General features: G+C 46.5%; 1 protein-coding gene across 2 annotated transcripts in view; it reads left to right on the forward strand.

Moving 5' to 3' along the window:
- The first annotated feature begins 1402 nt into the window (after positions 1-1402).
- Positions 1403-21268, forward strand: part of FLT1 (fms related receptor tyrosine kinase 1) — a 170888-nt gene continuing 151022 nt past the window's right edge. Inside the window, exon 1 of one of the 2 annotated variants that reach the window (XM_082675546.1) lies at positions 1403-1594. In XM_082675546.1, coding sequence (XP_082531672.1) covers positions 1531-1594 — 64 coding nt within the window. In that variant the 5' untranslated portion in view covers positions 1403-1530. The remainder of the gene's footprint in view (positions 1595-21268) is intronic. The other variant, XM_082675545.1, reaches the window with a different exon arrangement.

Here is a 21268-nt window from a genome sequence, read left to right on the forward strand (position 1 = left end):
CGGCGGGGACCTGTCCTGGCCCTGCGGCTCAGAGGTGTGGCAACTCCGGGTTGCCTAACCTTCCCCGGCGGGAGGCAGTCCAGTCCTTCAGGAAGAGTCGCTGGCCCAGTGTTTAGGAGCCATCACGCTCCTTTTTATCGTGGCCATCTGGCATTTTGCAGTAGAAGTATTTTTCAAACCAGCGGTATTTACAGGGACAAGACTGGGCTGCTCCGTGGAGCCTAGGACGATATCAGCCTTTGAGGTAATGGAAACATAATTGGGGAACGAGGTGGAATTAGTGTCATCGCAAATGATCTAGTGCCTCATGCTAATTTCCCGGGGTTTAGTTCGGAGGGCAGTGGAGTCACTCAGCTTGCGTAGCAAGCAGCCATCAGACTCTTCTCGAGCATTTGGGAAATAAAGTTCAAGTGCTCGGCCTTTAAAAGTTGCAGGAGCAGCTTCATGTCCCAGCTCTTTACAAGGTATCATGATGTTATTGCTTGTTTTGCTTCTAGGAAGCCGAGGGTTTAGGAAATGACTTGGGCGGGTGCATCTGTGAGGTCGAAAAAGACACAGACGCGCTCCCCAGGGACCCGAGCGGCTTCGCTGTCTTCCCGAAGGTGCCAGCCAAGCGTCCGGTCCCCGCGGGCGCTCCTGGCGCAGTCCCCTGTGCCGAGGGTGTTCGGCGCCTCCCTAGACGTCTGGGGACAGTTGGGAGAGTCGCGGGGCGGCGGGACAGCGCGGGAAGAGCAAGGAAGGGGGAGGGAGCCGGCCTGCGCCTCGCCCCTCCGTGCCAAGGACACCGTCGCGGAGGCGCGGCCAGCTTCCCAGGGTCGGACTTTCCGCCCCGGGGGCCGGGCGGTGGAGGTCCAGCCCCGTCCCCTGCCCAGCTTCGGGCGGCCCCCAGGGCTGAGTAAGCCGGGCGGAGGGAGACTGCAGGGATTTCCTGAGAGCTAAAGGAGGAGGAGGGGACCGGGACAGGAGCCGGGAGCAAGGACCGTGAACCTGCCCGGCGGCGCTCCGGGGCCGCGCCGCCCGCGCCTCCCCACGCGCGCTCCCTCCCCGCCCCCGCGCCCGGCGGCCCCCGCCCCCTCCCGAGCCGTAGGGAATCAGGTCCCGGAGGAAGAGGGTAGGTGGGGAGGCGGATGAGGGGTGGGGGACCCCTTGACGTCACTGGAAGGAGGTGCCGGGGTAGGAAGTGGGCTGGGGAAAGGTTATAAATCGCCCCCGCCCTCGTCCCTTCTTAATCGAGGTCCGCTGGAGGCTCGGAGCGCGCGGGATCAGCACTCCTCGCGGCTCCTCCCCGGCGGCGGCGGCGGCGGCGGCGGCGGCGGCGGCGGCTCGGAGCGGGCTCCGGGGCTGGAACGCAACGGCCGGAGGACGCCGGGCTGCGAGGATTACCGGGGGAAGTGGTTGTCTCTCGGCTGGAGCCGCGGAGAGGGGCGCTCGGGGCGGAGGGCCGGAGCGAGAGGAGACAGGCTCGGGCGGCTGCGGCGGGCGCCCGCGAGGAGCGCGGGCACCGGACGAGCAGGCCGCGTCGCGCTCACCATGGTCAGCTGCTGGGACACCGGGGCCCTGCTCTGCGCGCTGCTCGGCGGTCTGCTTCTCACAGGTGAGGCGCGGCCGGTGCCGGAGGCCGGCGCGGGGCTGGCGGGGGCAGGGGCGCAGCCCGGGGGGCCGGGTGCGCGCGGGGAGCGAGCTCGGAGGGAACCGAGGACACTAGTTGCAGCGGACACGCCTGGGGCCGTGACGCCCTTTCTCCTCCGCCGGGCGGTCGGGCTGGGCGCCTCGGAGAGCAGCTGGCTGGGGTCCGCGAGCATCGCCGCGCTCGGGTCCGCGCTGGGGCTGCCCCTTGCGGCTGGAGTCGCTGATCCTCGCTGCCTGGCCACCTCCCCCAAGCCGGGGCCCCCCTCCCAGGTTCTGGGCTCGGAAAGTGCCGCGCACCCGGACCTGCCCGGCACCCAGAGCCTGCTCTCAGGTGGCCTGGCCGGGTCCGTGAGGCCCCCGGATCAGCGGCTCCTAGGACAACCGCGTGGCTGCCCGGGGACTGGGCTGAGGCCCGGCCTTGGCGATGTCTGGCACGGGCCGCGACGTCGCGCCTCCCGAGGGAAGGAGGTGAGCCCCTTTGGAGGGGATCGCGTGCCTGGCGGGAGCACACAGATACCTGAAGATGGCAAGAGCTGGTATTCTTCGACCCACTCTGGGCCCCCGAGCTCGCGTGTCCAGGGAACGTTCCCCCAGCGTCCTCTCCTCCCTCCCCCCCGCCCCCCCCCCAGTCGCCGGCCGCTGGGCCTGAGCGCTGGGCGCGCATCCATCCGAGTGGAGCCTCTGCCACGGGTCCAGCCCAGGTCGCCGACCTGAGTGACCTTGACCGACGAGGGCAGTCGAGGACCCAAGTCCCGTTAAGTTTCAGAATTGCAAGCCTAGTCTTTTAAGTTCCGAGAGAAGAAAGGGCAAATGATTTGGACCAAAAGGTGCGGTTTGAGGAATCGGTGAGGTCCGCGCCTTTGCTGGGCGTTAGGGACACTGGCGGCCGAACCTTCAGGGACCAGTAGGTTGTACCTGGTTAGTGTGGCGGTGGCCTCCACCGAGGCGCCAAAACCCGAGGGCATTTAGGGACTCGGACTTGCCTTTTCTGCTCAGCGGGGCTCAGTGGCCAAGCCCCCCGGTTTAGTCCCCCTGGGCGCAGAGAGCCAGATTTTGGAGCGCCTGTCTCTTAAGCGTCGTGGAGGAAAGGTAAAATATGAAATAAAATACAGTAACATAGATTATTGCAAAGATCCCTGGGTAGGAAAGTCCGTAGGGTTGAGCATGTATTTTTTTAAATGCTTGTTAAACTCAAAAGGCAGTAACAAATATTCCTTCTCAAGGGGAAGACTAATTAAACCACTTGTTTCTTAATAACAAGTAATAGTTCCACCTGGGTGAAGCTGTTAAACCGAGAGGCAAGGCGAATTCGTACTAAATTGGAGAGAACTTGCTCTAAGTTGGAAATGTTGCTAAAATAACTATACGAAGTGAAGTACTGCTTTTCTGTTTCAAAATTGCATTTGGGGGTTTGAAAAGTCATGTGTTTTGAAATACAATTGCTTGGAGCATTTAAGTAACTTGCTGAAGTCCATCGTCTATTATGTAAAAGTAAATCTAGATAAATTACTGTGAATCCAGAACATGGAGGGGAAAGTATATGCTTTATTGGATTTTCTGCTTCACACATAGACATCTTTATTTTGTTTCAAAAACTAGCAAAGAATAGTTCTGTTCGTGGTTCAAAGCAACTTAGATCCGTGGAAGCGTTTCAGAAACGCGAGTGAGATCCTCTTATGATTCCCCTTAGATTTTACTTAAATGAGGCAGAAATCTTGGAACTCTTTTGTGATTTTTAAAAATACGTTTTACATATGTGTTATAGGGAGAAAGCAAGACAAACATTGGCAAGGTGAGAACCTCTTCACCTGCCGGTTTAGGGAATGTTCTATCAGCTGTTGGGGTCTGTAATCGCCAATCTAAACCACAGGCTTCTGCCGCGGATTAACAGCTGCGTCACAGTAAAACAATCAGGTACCTGCTTTCTAAGCTGCGTCAGCGCTTTCAAACTGAACGAGGGGCTGCATGTCTCGGGAGTGGTGTCTAGATAGGGGCCAGGTTTCTGCCCTGTGGATTTATGAGGAGTTCAGCTTGCATCCATCACGGGCCAGCTCTGCTCACTGTTGGGTGCTATATAATTTTATGAGTTTTTAATATTACGTGTGCGTTCACTGAGGTATAAAATAATCAGAGGTTCAGTAATACAAAAAGATACTGCCTTTCCCCGCAGAGAGTGTATTTACCTTCTTCTAAATATCCTGGGAAATAAAAACACTGCAGTATTCACGTGCTTCCAAGTCCTCTATATTGCAATCTCTTCCTCTAAAAAGGATACTAGGCTTCCTTTCTCCAGCTCAAAGTCTCATTTTCTTATTTTAAGGCAGCACACCCTTGATGAAAGCCGCAGACCCTTTTTGTCTGCCCCCCCTTTTCTAGAGTTTTTGAGCAGCTGACATGTACAATTTGCTATAGCTAATCGGAAATGCTGCACTTGCCAGTTTTGTGAATGGAGTTAATTAATGATAGAAAGTTAAATCAAAAGTGTACATGACAGTGATCCCCATTTCCAAAATGAACGTACTAAATCTCTCAAAATCAAGCTAATTTTGCATAACAGTTTGTCTTTTCTCCAAGGTTTAGAAAGCCACACTTTGGGTTGTGTTTTTCCGGAATTGTACGTTTGAAATGTTAATTCCGTGCACGTTTGGTGGTCCACGTAGTTTTCCAAATGATGGATCACATTGCAGATAAATTGTAGGTGGTCACCTACTCTAGTTCCTCAATATTTTGACCTTATTTATTTATTTATTAAGTTTTTTTTCTCCCTGTTGAAAATTCTATAATAGGCTATCCAGTTTCTTTTCTAGGGAGCACTAAGTGGGTTTTGTGTTTTCACATGTAAAATTCAGACGTTAGAATAGATGGTTATTTCTAGGGGCCTTTCCCAACTCTAAAATGCAATGAATGATTCCAAGAAACAGACTGAACACAGTGTCTGTTTTTCTCCTTCCCTTAACTGCATTTGCCTATGGAATGGGTGACCGCCCCTGTGATGCCGGAGCCAGGGCTGAAAGGCTGAGCTGGCTTTCCCCTGCTGTCAGTAATCACGGTGGATTTTCTTTTTCACTAGTGCAACACACCTAACTCCAACCGATTCGCTTGCTCTTTATCAGGTTGCAAGAACTAAGCTGTTACAGGATGCCCAAGCCAGGACGAATCATGATCTTGGGATTTTTTTTTTTTTAAAAACAGAATGTGTAATTCTATGAAATAGACTCTATTTCATAACTCTAGTTCCCTGATCTCTTCTAAGGAGACTGGTCATTTAAAACCCATCTGTATTTCTTGTTTTTTTCAATTAATGCTTACTAGTTGCAAATAATACTTATTTGCTCCCCGAGTAACTTAAGTCTAAAAGAGTTTCCGATTTCAACAAGAATACTAAACGTCTTACTTAAACTGGAACTTATTTTATATGACTTTTTAGAGCAGACCAAGTAATCATTTTGTTTTTACCAAAACTAATTAGATATTTTAAATCTCCTTTGAATGTATGTAATATAGAAGTTGAAAATGATATATCGCCTCCCAAAATGGTTTTATATCCATCAAAAAAAATAAAGGTAGTATCTTTGAGGAAGGTTACCCAGTAGATCACCAAGTTACGATTAATGTTTACTCTGGCTTGAGAATTCTGCAAAGCAAGAACAAATAACAGAGTAAATAGCTTCTGCAGTGCTTTAAATTGAGATGTGCACGCGAGTGAGTGTGAGAGTGGAGAGTGAGGGAAGTTCTCTTGGCACCCGGGTGTTAAACGCAGAGCCTTTCTGGTGTTAGGGTCTTGGTTCAATTGCACGGTCAGGAGTTTGTTGGATAGCAAGTGAATATCATAGTTTTTCAGAGCATTTGTCGTTGTGGCTAGAGGAGGAAGGACATTTGAAATAACACCAGGCTTAACTTTTAAGTAAAAATATGTCATTAGGAACGGTTAAAAGCATGAGAAGCGTTGGTTGCATTTGGTTGAAAACGATCTACGAGAACAGTCCATTCTGTTCCATTGGGCTCAGTACGCTGGGGAGGCTCGTGAAGGAATGACAAGAGCTCCTGCCAGACGCTTTCCAGGAGCATTGTTGATTCCTCACACACTTGGGTGCCTTGGAAATTGCATGCGGCTGATTACAGTACTGGATCTTAGACCAGATTGAGGAAGGGGAAGGAAACTGGAGGAATGGGGGGTGATGGAGGGAGGGCTTGAAAGGAGAGCCCCTGGTTTAGTATCTGGGACTGCAGGGGGGTTTCATTAAGGAAATGGTTCCATTGAGTCTGCTGAAGACAGTGGACTAGATCTCCTGCATTGCTGCTGGGGCGGATGTCGGGGGATGTCAAGAATTCCTGGGGATTTCCCATCAGTCTTGGTGAAGCTGGATGCCTAAGAGCCATGTCTGATCATTGCTCCTTTCCTTGATTTTGTGCTCCTTGAGAGGACTGATCTCATTGCACAGACACATACACTGTGAGGGCTAGATGGAACCTCAGGGATCTAATCTGCTCCTTTCAGAGACGAGCAGTTTAGTGATTTTTTTTTTTTTCAAGCTCAACAGCTGGCTGGTGGCAGACCCAGGAACAGAACCTGATGTTCGTCCTACAGATAACATTTCTTCTTCATTTTTGTATATCCTCTACCCCAAACAGAGTAGAGATGTTAAAATATTTGTTGAATAACATTATTGCAGAGCTAAAATTTCGTTTTAAATGCTGGCATTTAATCTTATTTCTCATTTTATTGAATATATTTAAGAGTCTTCTTTCCCACCATCAGTACACGAATAAATTTTTCTTACACACATAAAACGAGGACCATATGAACATATTGTAATGGTAGATATGTGTTTATTTGCTCTTCTGCGAAAAAATCTATTTAAACTGCCTTTTTAAACATAATATATCGTTCATATTTTAATGCACCATCATTAATTTTTTACAACAGTATTTTCAATAACTGCATAGCATTTCATGGTATGGCTATGCCATAACTTGTTAAACCCAACTGGCATCTTTTTTTTAATATGAGAAACCTTTAAAGCCCATAAGGGATTTAATTAGGAATATCAAAATGAGGGCTGCTTAGTAATATACTGAGAGATTTGGGGAGAAAACTAATTTTTCTTGTGCACAGTTGGAATCCTCCTTTTGGATGGCTGCAGCTTAAATAGTTGTGGCTTACGGTACTAGCTTCATCTATTACCACTTCCCTCCGCGTACCCCGTGTCCCAGCCACACAGACTCTATCGCCATCAAAGAAATAGCTCCCCTTTCTTTAGATGGGCCTTGCACTTTTCATGCTGTTTGTCTGCCTGCAAGACCCTTTTTCTCCCTCTGCATCTTTTCTTCCCGTGCCTTCAAAATTCAGCGCAGAAATCACCAGCTCCACGAGCTCCTCCTTAGAGCCCCAGACAGAATGACTGGTTTCTTCCGCTCCTATGTGTAGCCTCTTTTTATAGCCCCGATATGGGTCCTCGCGTTCTTCTCACCTTGCTTAGTATTCTGTTTATGAGGCTGCCCTCACTCTTTGGGGAGGAGAGCCCGTGTCTTAACTGCTCTTACATCCCTGGCACCTACTGTCATGGATGGCATGGAAGCTCTCAGTGAATGTTGGAATGAATGAATGATGCAGCCACACTGTCATTTCAAAGAAGAAATCTTTCCGAGCCAGATATGACTTTATTCCAGGTTATTAGTTACTCTTGCTTGTCCATTGGGCCTCAGTTACAGTGGATTCCTTAAAGGGGCTGTTTCTCAATAAAGAATATTTGTCCTCTGCAACGAGTGGCTCAGATCTGGGAAATCAGCTATGATTTTCAACTCTGAGATACTCATGTCTTGTGATCCCCTCCTGTTTGGTCATGATGATTCCCTGGGGCTTCTGGGCCAGCAAAGCTGGGCTTGGGTCCGTGCAGCAGTTTTGTCCTAACCCTCTATCGGTATGGGGCCGGGCCCTTCACCTTTACTCCACAGGGCTTTATACCATCTTTAGTGCTCTTAGATTTTATGCTTTGACTTATCCTCTGATAGACTCAAACCTGAGTCATTGGATGCTGGACTGTGTGGCAAATCTGAATGACGGGGAGATACTCAGAGTCAGACTCTGCTTTAATAGGAGCCTTGTTACAGGACCAGTCTAGTTGCTTGATTTCCTCCTTCCTTAGAATAGGTTCTCCTTAACTGTTCATGCAAATAGATTCTTCTGGCAGAACCAGCCTACTAGGTGTGAAACATGTTCTGAAAAATCAGAACCCCCGATCCAGCCTCAAGCTGGTGCCTCCCTCCCCCGACTCCCATCCCCAGCCCCAAATTTTACACATGCCCACAGCATGCTTCTCAAAGTGTGGCCCATGGCCCAGCATCCCCTGGCAACTTAACCAATCAGAGCCTGTATATTAATAAGGTCCCCAGGTGTGTTTTTGCACATTAAAAAATTGAGAAGCGCTGATTGTAGTAAAGGATTCTTAGCTCTGGTGTCAGGGTCTAAATCGTCTTCTCCAGCATCCTAGTGCTGACCTTGACCTGTATGACCAAGGGACTAGACCCTGGCCAGCCAGGAGCTTCTTTCCGGCTCCCACACTGTTCTTGTGCCCTGTCTTCTGCCGGGACACCTGTGACCTGCTTCAAGACTTTTTTTAACAAAATCTTAGGCTTAGCTTGGACCTGTAGTCAAAGCATACAGAGGTTGTGGTCTTGAAGAATACCACGGTTCACCAAACCATGGGTCTTAGAAAATAGGGACCTGGTGAAAAATAGTACAATAAAAATGGCATTAAACAGATGGGTTTTAACCGTAAATAAAAGTTTTACAAAGCATTTGCTTCCAAAGCAAAGTCACTTGGTGTAAAAACCAGGGAGGTGAGCATCCTTCCCTGTGATCTGTTGTCAAGGAGGCGACACTGTCTCATCATGCTCTCATATCCTGCCGCTGGTGACACATTGTCTGTGCTTCTTGCTGGCTTGAAAGTTGATGCACTTGCCTTCTTTCTCGTCTTATTATCGCAAATCTTGGCAAGTGCTTTTGTCTTTTCCCAGGTTACCACAGTGCTTATGGGTAGTTTTTCTCAGCCTGGTCTTCCATCCTTCTATCGAACAGGTGGAGTGTGACTGCATTTCCTTTCAAACCACAGACCCTCCCACGTGGTCAACACAAGCAAAGCTGTAACAATGATCAGGTTCTTTTGTGAAACGAGGCCTGAAGTGAACCTTGTATAAATGAAAAGCCTTGTCTTCTGTTATATGCAAATATGAAACCACTCGCGCTCAAGGCCCCCTTTGGCGGCCTTGATTAGTAATTAGTCTGCCAACTGAGTTCTGTGAAACCCTTTGCTTCTCTCCAGGGTCCCCAGCTTTGACTCTACATTAGAACCATCTGGGGGGCTTTATTTCTAGAATCCTCTTGCCCTGACAGCACTTCTGATCATGAGTTTTTGAGTGGGCCCGAGGCATCGTTCATTTAAAGCTGCCAGGTGATTCCAATGGGCGGCGAGGTTACGGAACCTTCTAGTTTATCATATATCCAAATCACCTGAGAGCTTGCGCTGCAGTACTGGGCCGGCCCCAGAGTTTCTGATTCAGTAGGCCTGGGATGGGGCCCGGAATTTGCATTTCTAACAAGGTCCCAGGTGGTGCCGAGGCATGGATGCAGAGACCGCTGCTTTGAGAGCCCCTGACCTCGGGCTCCACTGAGAGGCCTGGCTACCTGGGAGGCATCCGTCCTGGGGCCAGTCTGGAAAAGGCACGAAATTAAATCATTGCTAGACATCTAACAAGGTGGAGGAAACTGTATCTGTGAGGAAGAAAGGAACTCTTCCTCTCTTAGAAAGAGGGGAATTCTGGGATAAAGTGCTTGGTACGGGCGGGCCTGTTTTGCAGAGCAGGGTATGTGTGAGTTAGGAACCAGACCTGGATTGCTGGTCTAGACAGGAAAGCTCGTAGTGGTTCTCCTTCCCTGCCTCACGCTGTGGAGTGCTCAGCCTTTCCTCTACAGAAATGTGGGCACATGGCTACAGAGTCCTTTGGGAAGGTACCACGCTACTGACCTGTCCTGGGCACCCTCGCGCCTCCGGTCCAGCCCTGCGAGCCTTCAGTAAGCCCTCCACGAAGCAGTCGGAAGCCTTGTTACCTTTCCCTCCCTGACCAAGCCTCTGTAGCTGAATTCCTCTGCTGGGATCAGCGTCCCCACCTGGATGGCTGACCTCTACCTGTCGGAGCAGTATGGCTCTGCTGACTTCCGGGGATATGCCAGGGGTCTGTCGCCCTTGGTGAGCAAAGTCGCTGCCACATCGGAGACAGAGCTGGCCTCTCACTGGGCAGAATCGTGGTGCTGGGACCCTTCTCGGGAAATGCCAAGAGTATAAGTCGCTGCTTCTTCCCTGAGAGCATCTCGGGGTACCTATAGGGCGTTTAAGGCCTAATATTATGTGAGTTCTATTCGGACGCTCTCATTTTCAGATACAGAAGGAGCATATCCTTCACCCACGGCTGAATCAGTGCTTCTCAAACCTGAGTCATGATAGCGTTTGTGTCTGTCATCTCCTGACATAATAGGCTGCCTCAAAACGCAGTGGCCTACGAGGGGAATTCATTATGTCTGATGAGTCTGTGGGTTAGAAATCTGGGCGTGGCTCAGCTGGGTGGTTTGCTTCGGGCCTCACCTGGGTCGCGCATGCAGCTGTAGTCCCCTGGCTTTGCCCCTGGGACTGCGGCGCTGGCTGTCGGGGGGGGGCACCCTCCGCAGGCAGCCTTTTGCCCCCCAGCCGACTAGCGCCCCCCTCCTTACTGGGGGCAGGGGCCGTCTGAGAGGACAACAGCGGATGTCTCAAGGCCTTTGGAACTCTTACAGCACCACCTGTGCCACATTGGGACAGTCAGAGCAGTCCTAACTCAGGGTGGGGCGTGGGGAAAGAGATTCTCTCCAGGCGGGAGGAGGTGCTTAGTCTTGTGGGCTCGTTTCTTGAGGTACACACTGCTGTTTCGTACTAAACCTTTCTTTTCTTTTCTTTTTTTCTGGCCCTGCCACACGGCGTGTGAGATCTTAGTCTCCCGACCAGGGATCGAACCCGTGCCCCTTGCATTGGAAGCGCGGGGTCTTAACCACTGGACCTCCAGGGAAGTCCCTAACCTTTCTTTTCAGTCTAGATTTTGAAAAGATTCTGGAGTTTGGCCAAGAAAATAATAGTGAATAATGCCTTGGCCCTTCTTAACCTGTGAGCTAAAGACAGCTGGTCCCGTGGAAGAGCTTCCTATTCGTAACTGTTGATTAGGGGACAGAGGCCACAGTTAAGGTGGCTGCCAGGTTCTCAAGACCACCATGGCACCGGCATGAAGCGGAGGACAGCTGACCCTCAGATTGCGAGTGTAGGCAGTGGGCAGCTTCTCGGGGCTTAGATCAGAGGATCTCTGAGCATCTTCTGGGGGGATGTGGTGAGGCCGTAATTGTTTGGGGGGAGCGGGGTGGAGAGAAAGGAGGCAACTAACGCTTATGGACGGTCAGGACTTAGATTTATACATGTTATGTTGCTTAGTCCCAAGAGGTAGGTACAGTACTCTTACATATGAGGAAACTGAGGCTTGGGTAAGTTAAATACTCTTCCTAAGATCAGAGTACCTAAGTATTTAGGTAAATTAAACACTTTCCCTAAACTAGAATTATTTCCATCTGGTTCCGTCAGACTCCAAACCTCCCTCCTCTTACCACGCCTTAGAACCTAAAGGAAAGGAGAGAAGGGAAAGAGCATGGGTGAGAGTGTGCTAGTCTTCCCTTCTTTCCAAACTGTTCTATCCTTGGAGCTTTGCCACTTCCAAAGAATGTGAGACTCTACTGCAACTCCGGCCTCAAATGGCCTTGGGAGATTCCACTGCTGTGTGTGGCAGACACCATTAAAGGCTCCATTAAGACAGAATTTTCATCATGTGGGTTTTCTTATCATGGGTATTCAAGGCCCTTCCAAAAAATTCAAGTCAGAGAAGGAGCTCCAAAACCATTAAGAACATGACTTTATATAGGCTTCCAGACTGCTCTCCCACACGGGGCTTTGGATGAATTGAGCTTGCGCGGGAGGGCGGATGAGGGCAGAAGGGCACTTCGATTCTGGAAGAGGTCTCATCAGGTAGGTCCCCCGACCGGCCGGGCTGCCCTCTGCCAGGTTGTTTCTGGGAATCAAATGTCTACTTCTCTGTGTGCCTTTTAGATCCCAGAAACCGCACTGGCCTGGAGCTTTTTCTTAATGAAACTGGAGTAAAGGGGTGGACCCTGATGCTTCGTGAACTGGGGTGGGGAAGGACTCTGTCCCCGGGGGAAGGAGGAGGAATGTGTATACCCGGTGCTGTGAACCTCTTCCAAACCATCCAGCCTGCACGCTTTTAACTTTCTTTTATGAATGGAAACCCCGAGGGTCACATTCTTACCAAGTGACCAGGCCAGGGTGGAAACCTAGGTCTTTCTGATTTTGAAATCAGTACTCTTTCCGCCAACATTTATCCAAAAGATCTTGAATGATCAAATCTAGGAATTCAGGAAAACCAAGGAGTTTGGTTTTCAGGGTTTAGAATAGAAAGTTAGTATGCCCGTGAGAAAAAGACAGCTGTCCGAGGGCATTGTCCTAGAGGGAGCGCCCGTTGGTCTGGGATGGTCACGAACACAGTCTCTGCTTTCTCTGTTTGACTGGTAGTCCTCGTACAGTTAACAAAAATGGAAGCATTTCTTTAAGGCCTGTTGCCCTTTGGGTCTCTTTCTCTTCCCTAGATCATTCCCTTCAGGCATTCAAACGTACAAGAAGTCAAGAAAGAGAAAAAAGTATTTTATTTCTTCCTTGATCCTTACCTGGAGAGGGATTTTTTTTTAAATTCAAGTATAGTTGATTTACAATGTTGTGTTAATTTCTGCTGTACAGCAAAGTGACTCAGTTATACATATGTATACGTTCTTTTTTATATTCTTTTCCATTATGGTTTATCACAGGATATTGAATATTATTTTCTGTGCTATACAGTAGGACCTTGTTGTTTATCCATTCTATATATACTAGTTTGCATCTGCTAATCTCAAATTCCCAATCCCTCCTTCCCCCGACCCCCCATCCCCCTTGGCAGCCACAAGTCTGTTCTCTCTGTCTGTGAGTCTGTTTCTGTTTCGTAGATAAGTTCATTTGTGTCATATTTTAGATTCCACATATAAGTGATACCATATGATATTTGTCTTTCTCTTTCTGACTTACTTCACTTAGTATGATAATCTCTAAGTCCATCCATGTTGCTACAAATGGCATTATTTCATTCTTCTTTACGGCTGAGTAGTATTCCATTGCACATATGTACCACATCTCCTTTATGCATTCATCTGCTGATGGACATTTAGGTTGCTTCCATGTCTTGGTTATTGTAAATAATGCTGCTATGAACATAGGGGTACGTGTATTTTTTTGAATTATAGTTTTGTCTGGATATATGCCCAGGAGTGGGATTGCTGGATCATATGGTAGCTCTATTTTTACTTTTTTGAGGAACCTCCATACTGCTTTCCGTAGTGGCTGTACCAACTTACATTCCCAGCAACAGTAGTGTAGGAGGGTTCCCTTTTCTCCACATTGAGAGAGATATTTTTTGATACCAGAACATGGCCATGTTTATCTGAATCTGAGAAAAATGTTGTTTTGCCACCTATAGAGGAGTTTTATCTTTTGTTCCAAGGAAACAGTAGAAAGTGTGGTCAAAGGGATACATGGTTTGGATGAAAGTTATAAGGAGTAGTTATATATATACAGTTTGATTTTTATGATTTTCTTTTTCTAAGTTGGCATTAGAGAAACCAAAAATATATGTAAACAGATGGAAAGGCGGGGATATATTAGAGGGGATTGCAAACAAACAATTTTAAAAGGCAATGTGAACTTGTGTTATAGCATTTTGTCTATGATGAATGGTATTGTTTTCTTTTTGGAAAACTCTGTTTAACTCTTTTCTACTTAATGTCTCCTGCTGGATGAGATTTTTGTTCTCTGTTGTTATTTGGAAATTTTTATAGCTTTAAAATCTTCTCCATAGGGAATTCTGCTAGAACTAGAGAAGAAGGAAAAAAAAAAAAAAAACATGGGAATTGAGTCATCGTATTGCCCTAGAATGGACTTTGTGTACCTACAACTTCTTGGGGGTTAGGGAATATTTGGCACACATCATTGGTGTACAGATTAGAAGTGTTCTGCCACTCCCTCCCCTACCCCATTCCCTGTCCTCAAAGCTGGTAAATGAAAAATACCTTAAGTTCAGTATTTGCCACACAAAGTCACTTAAAAACGCAGGAAACTCTCATGAATGCTAACTTTCAAGAATTTCTAGTTTGCTTTAGCCCTTTTGGACTGGTCATTAAACTTAGCGATTCTATAATCTGGGTAGATGTCTTTTTAGGAGTAGTAAAATTCTAAAGTGTAGAAATAGAGTTGTTGTCGTTGATTTTCAATGTGGTTCATGGTGCGAGCAGATGGGCATAGGATTGCTTTGCTGGAATAATTCACTCACCATTTTGGAAGAGTGTTAAGTAGAAACTTGGGAGGGGAAATGTCTTTTGAGAAATATGTTTTCTGACAGTGTTTTGGAATGCTATATCTTCTGCTGTGATTTCACGAGGGAAAGCATGGGCTGTATTGAATTTAATTCTCGTGATGTCAGTTTCATAACCAGTCATCATTCCAGGTTCATGTTCAACCTCTAGCATGAGTTCAGGCATGCGTGGAAGACCCTTTTATTTTAGAGCATTTTTAACATATTCCCTTAAAAAGTGCTCGAGCAATCATCAATTAACCTATTACATTTTATTTCAAGATGGAAACATGGTTGTATCTATCGTGCTCTGTATTGACCGTTGAGTGTCTTATTTTGTGATGTTAACTGTGAATTTTACTGAAATGACTCATCTATGTTAGTGAAGAATTCGTGACTCCCTGTACTCAGAAACGTGTCCTTTAAAAACAAAGTGTACCTAGCTTTGAGGTGATCTCTGTTTGTTGACTTAGATAATCTTGAACACGTGGTGGTATTCACCTCATCTGCTTCTTGGTGACTCATGTCCTAAGGGGCCTCTCAGGACTGAAAGCCCTTCAAGAGGAAGGGCTGGTTTCTGCCCTGTCTTCACAGCTGTGAATCTAGGACAGTGCCTGGCATATAGTAGTCACTCAATAAATGCTGGTTGAACTGACTAGAGCTGTATCCTAGACGTCCCTCTGAGTCTCAGAGGCCTTTTAAGAATCAGGGTTCCATATTGGTTCGATATTGTGCGGGTATAGTGGAGGAGATTGGCAGAAATATGTCCAAGAGCTGGCAGAATTCTCCCCACACATCTGAAACGTTCTGTTCCTTCCTTCTGGGCCATCCTCTGGCTCCAATGACCCCTTTCTTATCCTTGACTGAGCTGCTGTGTTCTCCTGATTCGAATCTAGACTCAGAATTCAGAATTCCGATCTAAGCTGCCTGGCCACTACAGAAATGGCTCCCAAGAGATACTTCCTTTAGATGGACCCTCCTCCTGGGATACACTTAGCTGGTCAAGGTTCCCAAACAGCACAGAAGAAAGACAGTTGATTTGGGAACCTTAATTTATAGGTACAGCAACGCAGCCTAAACATATCAGGTGATGTTATTATTGCTGCTATTGTGTTCGCCCTCTTGGATAAGAACATTTGCTTTGAAAACCATTTCCCCTTAGCTCTGGACCATCCATGGTGTAGGCTAGGAAGAGGAGAGAAGAGGAGGCACAAGTTAAGTCCTGGCTAGGACTGATCACATCTGATCATTTTCTTTTATTCCCCTCATTCTGTATCTATCCCTCTTCCATGATTTCAAAAAGCACAGTGTGGGACTTCCCTGGTGGCACAGTGGTTAAGAATCCACCTGCCAATGCAGGGGACACAGGTTTGAGCCCTGGTCCAGGAAGATCCCACATGCTGCAGAGCAACTAAGCCCGTGCGCCACAACTACTGAGCCTGCGCTCTAGAGCCCGCGAGCCACAACTACTGAAGCCCGCGTGCCTAGAGCCTGTGCTCCGCAACAAGAGAAGCCACCGCAATGAGAAGCCCGGGCACCGCAACAAAGAGTAACCCCTGCTTGCCGCAACTAGACAAAGCCTGCGCAAAGCAACGAAAACCCAACGCAGCCCTGGTGGCGCAGTGGTTGAGAGTCCGCCTGCCGATGCTAGGGGACACGGGTTCGTGCCCCAGTCCGGGAAGATCCCACATGCCGCGGAGCGGCTGGGCCTGTGAGCATGGCCACCGAGCCTGCGCGACTGGAGCCTGTGCGCCGCAACGGGAGAGGCCACAGCAGTGAGAGGCCCACGTACTGCAAAAAAAATAAATTTTATATTAAAACAAAAAAAGGCACAGTGTGACCTAGGCATATCTTCTAGTGAATGTTCACTTGTGACTTTTTTTCCCTAATAGCAACTGAAGTCAGGTAGACCCCAGACTTAAAAAAAAAAAAAAAAAAAAAATTATCTATCTGTGCACACCAAGGCATTGGAAAGAAACAATAGAGGTCTCTCTTCTGAGCAAAGAGATCAAGGAAAGCAGAGCTGTAGAAGCAGGAGAATTAAGAGTAGCTGATAAAAGAAAACAGTTGTTTGCAAAGTAAAGTTGGGTTTTAGAGGGTCTGCAGATTTGAAGGAGAGAGAAAGAGACCCTTCAGCAAACACACGCTCATTCTTCAGGTCTTACCTTCAACATCATTCTTCTGAGAGCACGTCCTTCACTCCCTGGGCTGGGTTCCTCCCCTCCCTCCCACATCTGGTACACTTCCCTCTGATCAGCCACTCACATAATGTAATTTTACACTTGTATAAAAACTCATTTATAAGTATAGAGTTACATCTGTCTGTATAGACTTCTCTGTTGTCCAGCCTACGTTATAAACCCTTCAAAGAAGCGATCCTGTTTGTCTTGTTTATTATTGTATCCTTCTGTTAGAATATGTTTGAAATACTAAATGGAAGAATAAATGCTGAGGTTATAGAGCAGAGAGAGCACCAAGGTGAGGGGGTGAGAGGAAGGGGTAGTATCAGGAAGGGAGGAGGGAAAAAACCAGGATTGGCTGGCAGTAAAAGAGATAAGAAGGATAGATAAATGAGGGTGATGCATTCCCAGCCTTCTGGAATCATGGATGGGAGTCCAGCCCTTAACCCACTCGCTTCATCAGTCTCATCTCGGGGTTGGTGGTTTCACTTTGTGGGGACAGCTCCAGTATTGGGGACCTCGCTACCTCTCTTCACAGTGCTTCCTTCTGCTTTTACATAACTTCTACTTCTTGGTTTTGGTCTTGTCCTCCGGAATGAGCTGATCCATAAGTTATTTTAAAGCTTGTGAGATTGATGGCCAACTGATAACAGAAATCGGTTTTATTTTTTCTTCCATCTGATATATGATATCCTGGAGGATATTAAAAATGCTAATTCTATAATAGATTAATGAAACTGTATGAGTAAAAATGACCTGAGAATTAAAACCAATATTCTCCAGGTTTTGGGTGCAAATTACTTTAAAGTCTGTCATGGATATTTGTAAGGAAGACCTGAATATCACATACTGAAGTGACTGAAAAACCTTCAGTCAATTATTTCTTTAAAAATTGAGATACTTCTGGTGGCAGCATACTGCTTATAATTGGTTCCTTTCCCTTCCAGAAGCTTGGCTGTCAGCAAAACTTGTATAACGTTAATTCCATCTAAGAATTTACAAACTTTAAAAAAAAAAATCTTAGGAAGGCCAGCTATTACCCACATTTACTATGTAAATTGAGTCTAAAGAAAACATGAAAATTAAAGCAAAGCAGAATTTAAAAGCACTTTTCAGTCAACACACCCACCCCATTGTCTGTGCAGGATTAATCTCCAAAATATGTGTAATGAAAAGCGATTGTATTCCAAATTGTTTAATTTAGAAGGAAACTGATTTTGACAATAGAAACACAATGGTCAAGGACAGTGTTTAATGAGCCTTAGAAAGTATGCTAAGGCAGCTTTCAAAACCTCAATTCCCCGATGATGGATAACTTTATTGCACACTCTTGACTATTTAAATCTCAAGGGTCAGAGGGTTTGTATATGTTATTGGTAACAAAGACTGGAGCTCTCTCAACTTTCAGTGAGTGAATTTATAAGGCACCGCCTTTATATACAGTCTAAAGTACTGTGGAAGAATGTGTTCTATGTAGTTTGGACTCCAGAAACTCTATCAGAATAAGCTTGAAATTAACATCAGGACTTTTATGACACTCAGCCTTCCAATCTCATTTTATTTCTCCCGTATTTTTATATGCACAGCAAGTGGGGTTGTGTCATTATTTGTAATAGGTTAGAAAGTTGAAGAATATATGATACAAGAAGGATAGACCAAAATTTGAGTTAGGGATAGTAACGTTTCGTCCTTTTCTTGCATGGATAGCTAGAGTTTAAGGTACACGCTTTCCTGCCTGCCTACTTGCCAGCCTTTCTTCATTTTATGGTACAAAATTTTTAAGGCATAATGTTGGATTTGAAATTAAAACTTTGGCATGATAAATTTTTTTTTTTTTTTTTTTTTGCGGTACGCGGACCTCTCACTGCTGTGGCCTCTCCCGTTGCGGAGCACAGGCTCCGGATGCGCAGGCTCAGCGGCCATGGCCCACGGGCCCAGCCGCTCCGCGGCATGTGGGATCTTCCCAGACCGGGGCACGAACCCGTGTCCCCTGCATCGGCAGGCGGACTCTCAACCACTGCGTCACCAGGGAAGCCCTGGCATGATAAATATTTTTTATGGTTACTTAATAGCATTCCAACATACAGCTCCACGATATATTCAGTTTTTTCCAGAAAGAATTGTGTGTGAACCTGAGGATTATCAGGGTTACATGACAGGTTCTACACGATGTCTCAACTCAAATTTAGAGTTCTGATTCCCGTTCTTATACTTTAACCATTCTATGGCAAGCTCCTTTATTGAATCGATGAAATATTTCCCAGGTCTCCTCTGGGATGCTTTCCTTCCTAAAGGAACCCAGAGGGATCCACGTAAATAACATGTATTCCGGGGCCCTGCTGTCATTGTCTCCCTAGATGCCCGGAACTTCGGCATTGAACAGTCATACACAGGGTATGTGGTAAAATGCTTTGTGGTGGAACAAAGCGTCATCCTAATGCCATGTAGAATAGGGAAGACTTGAGATTTTCAATTGTGGGTTGCCTACATACTGTCCTATGCTTCCAGACTGCGGATTGTTTAAAAAGAATCCAGAGGATACCTCTGGCTGAACTGAAACTTGTAATCCTCAACAATTCAGAGGATAGAAGGTTAATATTAGGGCCGTTCAAACATCTTATTAATACGACTGCTATGCCTAACGATGCAACTTGCTCCAAATGCTAGGATGCAGCGATTGATGAAAGAGGAAGAACAGCAGAGAAACCCTGGTTGCTTCCAGTAAACCAAGTGTTTGTATATCGCATGTGTGTTTATTGAATCTCTGCGGAGTGTTCTTTTTTTTCAGGTGTTTATAACCTGAAAGTTAATACAGTCTGGCCTGAAATAACTTGTAAACCGACATGCATGATGGCATAACGCTGCCGGTGATTATAAGCCCTTCTGTGTGAGGTGTCATCAGGTCCAGTTGCCCCACAGTCCTCTGAACAGTAACATTGGATAAGAACAGAGGATGGTAGGGTGTCTGCTTCACATGTAGTGCGTTTCCTGCTACTGGTAGAGACACAGCCGTGCCGAGTCCTCCCTAAGACCCCAAACCTTCCTCTTTGCGTTTTTAGGGTATAAAGTGCACTGGTTCTGTTCATCTCCTTTTGTGTAAGCAGAGGAAAGCCTACCGTCTTCTCTACTGAATGCTTTGTGAGCTATGTCTCGTGCCCTGTCAACCAGATCCTGACCCTTGCTCCAAGCCGCTCAGATAACTCCCTTGACGTCGTATGGTAAATTGAAATGACATCTTGTTAGACAGTTCTATGGAAGTGGCTCGTGAACTCATTCAATAAAAGGACATCGGTGTGAGAGTCGAGCGTTTGGGGGGGGTAAAAAGGTAACTCCTCGGTCGGCAGGAGATTTCTCACTGACCAACCTTAATTAACTCTGATGTCACATGAAAAGGAGCTGTTCCTGGGTACAGGTCACTCGGAGGGTAGGCTCCTGATGGTAGCCGGTGACAGGCCCGATGATAAATGAACGTGCCCTGTTAAACCATGACCCTCCGAGAAGCCAGTGTCAAGGAAAAAGCTCAGAGAGGTACCCTGAGGACGTGCCCCTCGTAAACGTTGACAGTAGGAATGCCGACGTCAGTAGAGGACTTTTCTCTTGGTAAACATCTTAAACCACACAGATTGTTTTTCTTTTCAATAACCTTTATAGAGTTTAAGGAAAAATGAGTGAAGTCCATCACCCATGTATGGGTGGAACCAAGACCATGGTCACTTCAGGGGCTAATACCATGGTGTCCTCTGTGTGCTGCACTGGAAAGCTGTTGGTGGATTTTGTTGACTGACAAAGTGTGAACTGTAAGCTTTAAAACAAGCAAATTATTCAAGTAAACATAGGTTTAGGGCTGTGCCAACTGTCACTGCTGAAATTAAGCAATTTTTTCACTTGTGTTTTTACACCTGAATTCAAGACATAAATGCTATATAAATGACTTAAATTTTCTCTTAAGGCATGGAGATCAGGTGCTTCCTAGTTTGGATCTGATGATTTGGGGATTACTTGGGATGGCAGAAACTCTGAAGCAAGAAACCATTGAATTCTTTTTTTGTGGGTCCCTTTGATAATAAAAAGATGAGAAAGAAAATAGCAAGTCTCTGGGATTAGCAACTTGCTACAAATTAGGTGTATTCCTGCTGGAAGCAGCTACCTAACCATTCCGTCCTTTGTGGACCTGGGACCAAGAGCACAGTTATCATAACCTAAAATATCCTACATCTGTCCATCTAAACGTCACAATCTTATCTCCACAAGGGATTAGTCAACAGTGAGTCAGAGCTTCTTGCTGTTGCCGAGTACATGTCAGTTTCTGAGTCCAAGCGTGGAAAGAGGTTTCCCTGTGCCTGAGAGAATGTACATGCCCCTCTCGTTTCTAAACCCACCTTCCACCACTCCTAAAACAAACTTCCCGGGGAGGAAAGCATGTTCCCTGTAGGCAGCAATGTATGTGTGCATGTCTTTACGTAAACATCCTTTCATTTCTCTAGATCCTTTCTTGATTTAAGGCCAGTTCTGGGAGGAAAAGAACATTTAAAAAACTAATGTCACCTCTCATTGTGGGACTTGCTTGAGTTACGCTGCTGTCATACAGACTCCCATGGCTTTCCCACCTTGGATTTAGTCTGCTGGTAGACGGAACAGAAGGTCTCTGGTCTTTCCCCATCATGCTAGAAGTGAGAGAAAAATGTACGTTATAATACTTCAAGTAGTATAATGTCTTCAGTTGTGTGTTCAGTGTGATAACTGAACATACAACTGAACTGTGTTCAGTTATAAGGGACCCTTCATATTATCTGACAAATACTTTAATAGAGGCACGACACAGAAGTTAAGACCAAGAGTTAACTTCTTATTAAGTATTAGAGCCCCGTAGGCATTAGCATCTCAAACAAAAGTTTTGGAAGTTTCTGGAAATTTGTTTCATTTGCATTCTTAACCTTTTT

Source organism: Grampus griseus (genome assembly GCF_964374135.1).
Source record: "Grampus griseus genome assembly, chromosome: 18".
Classification (NCBI taxonomy): Eukaryota; Metazoa; Chordata; class Mammalia; order Artiodactyla; family Delphinidae; genus Grampus; species Grampus griseus.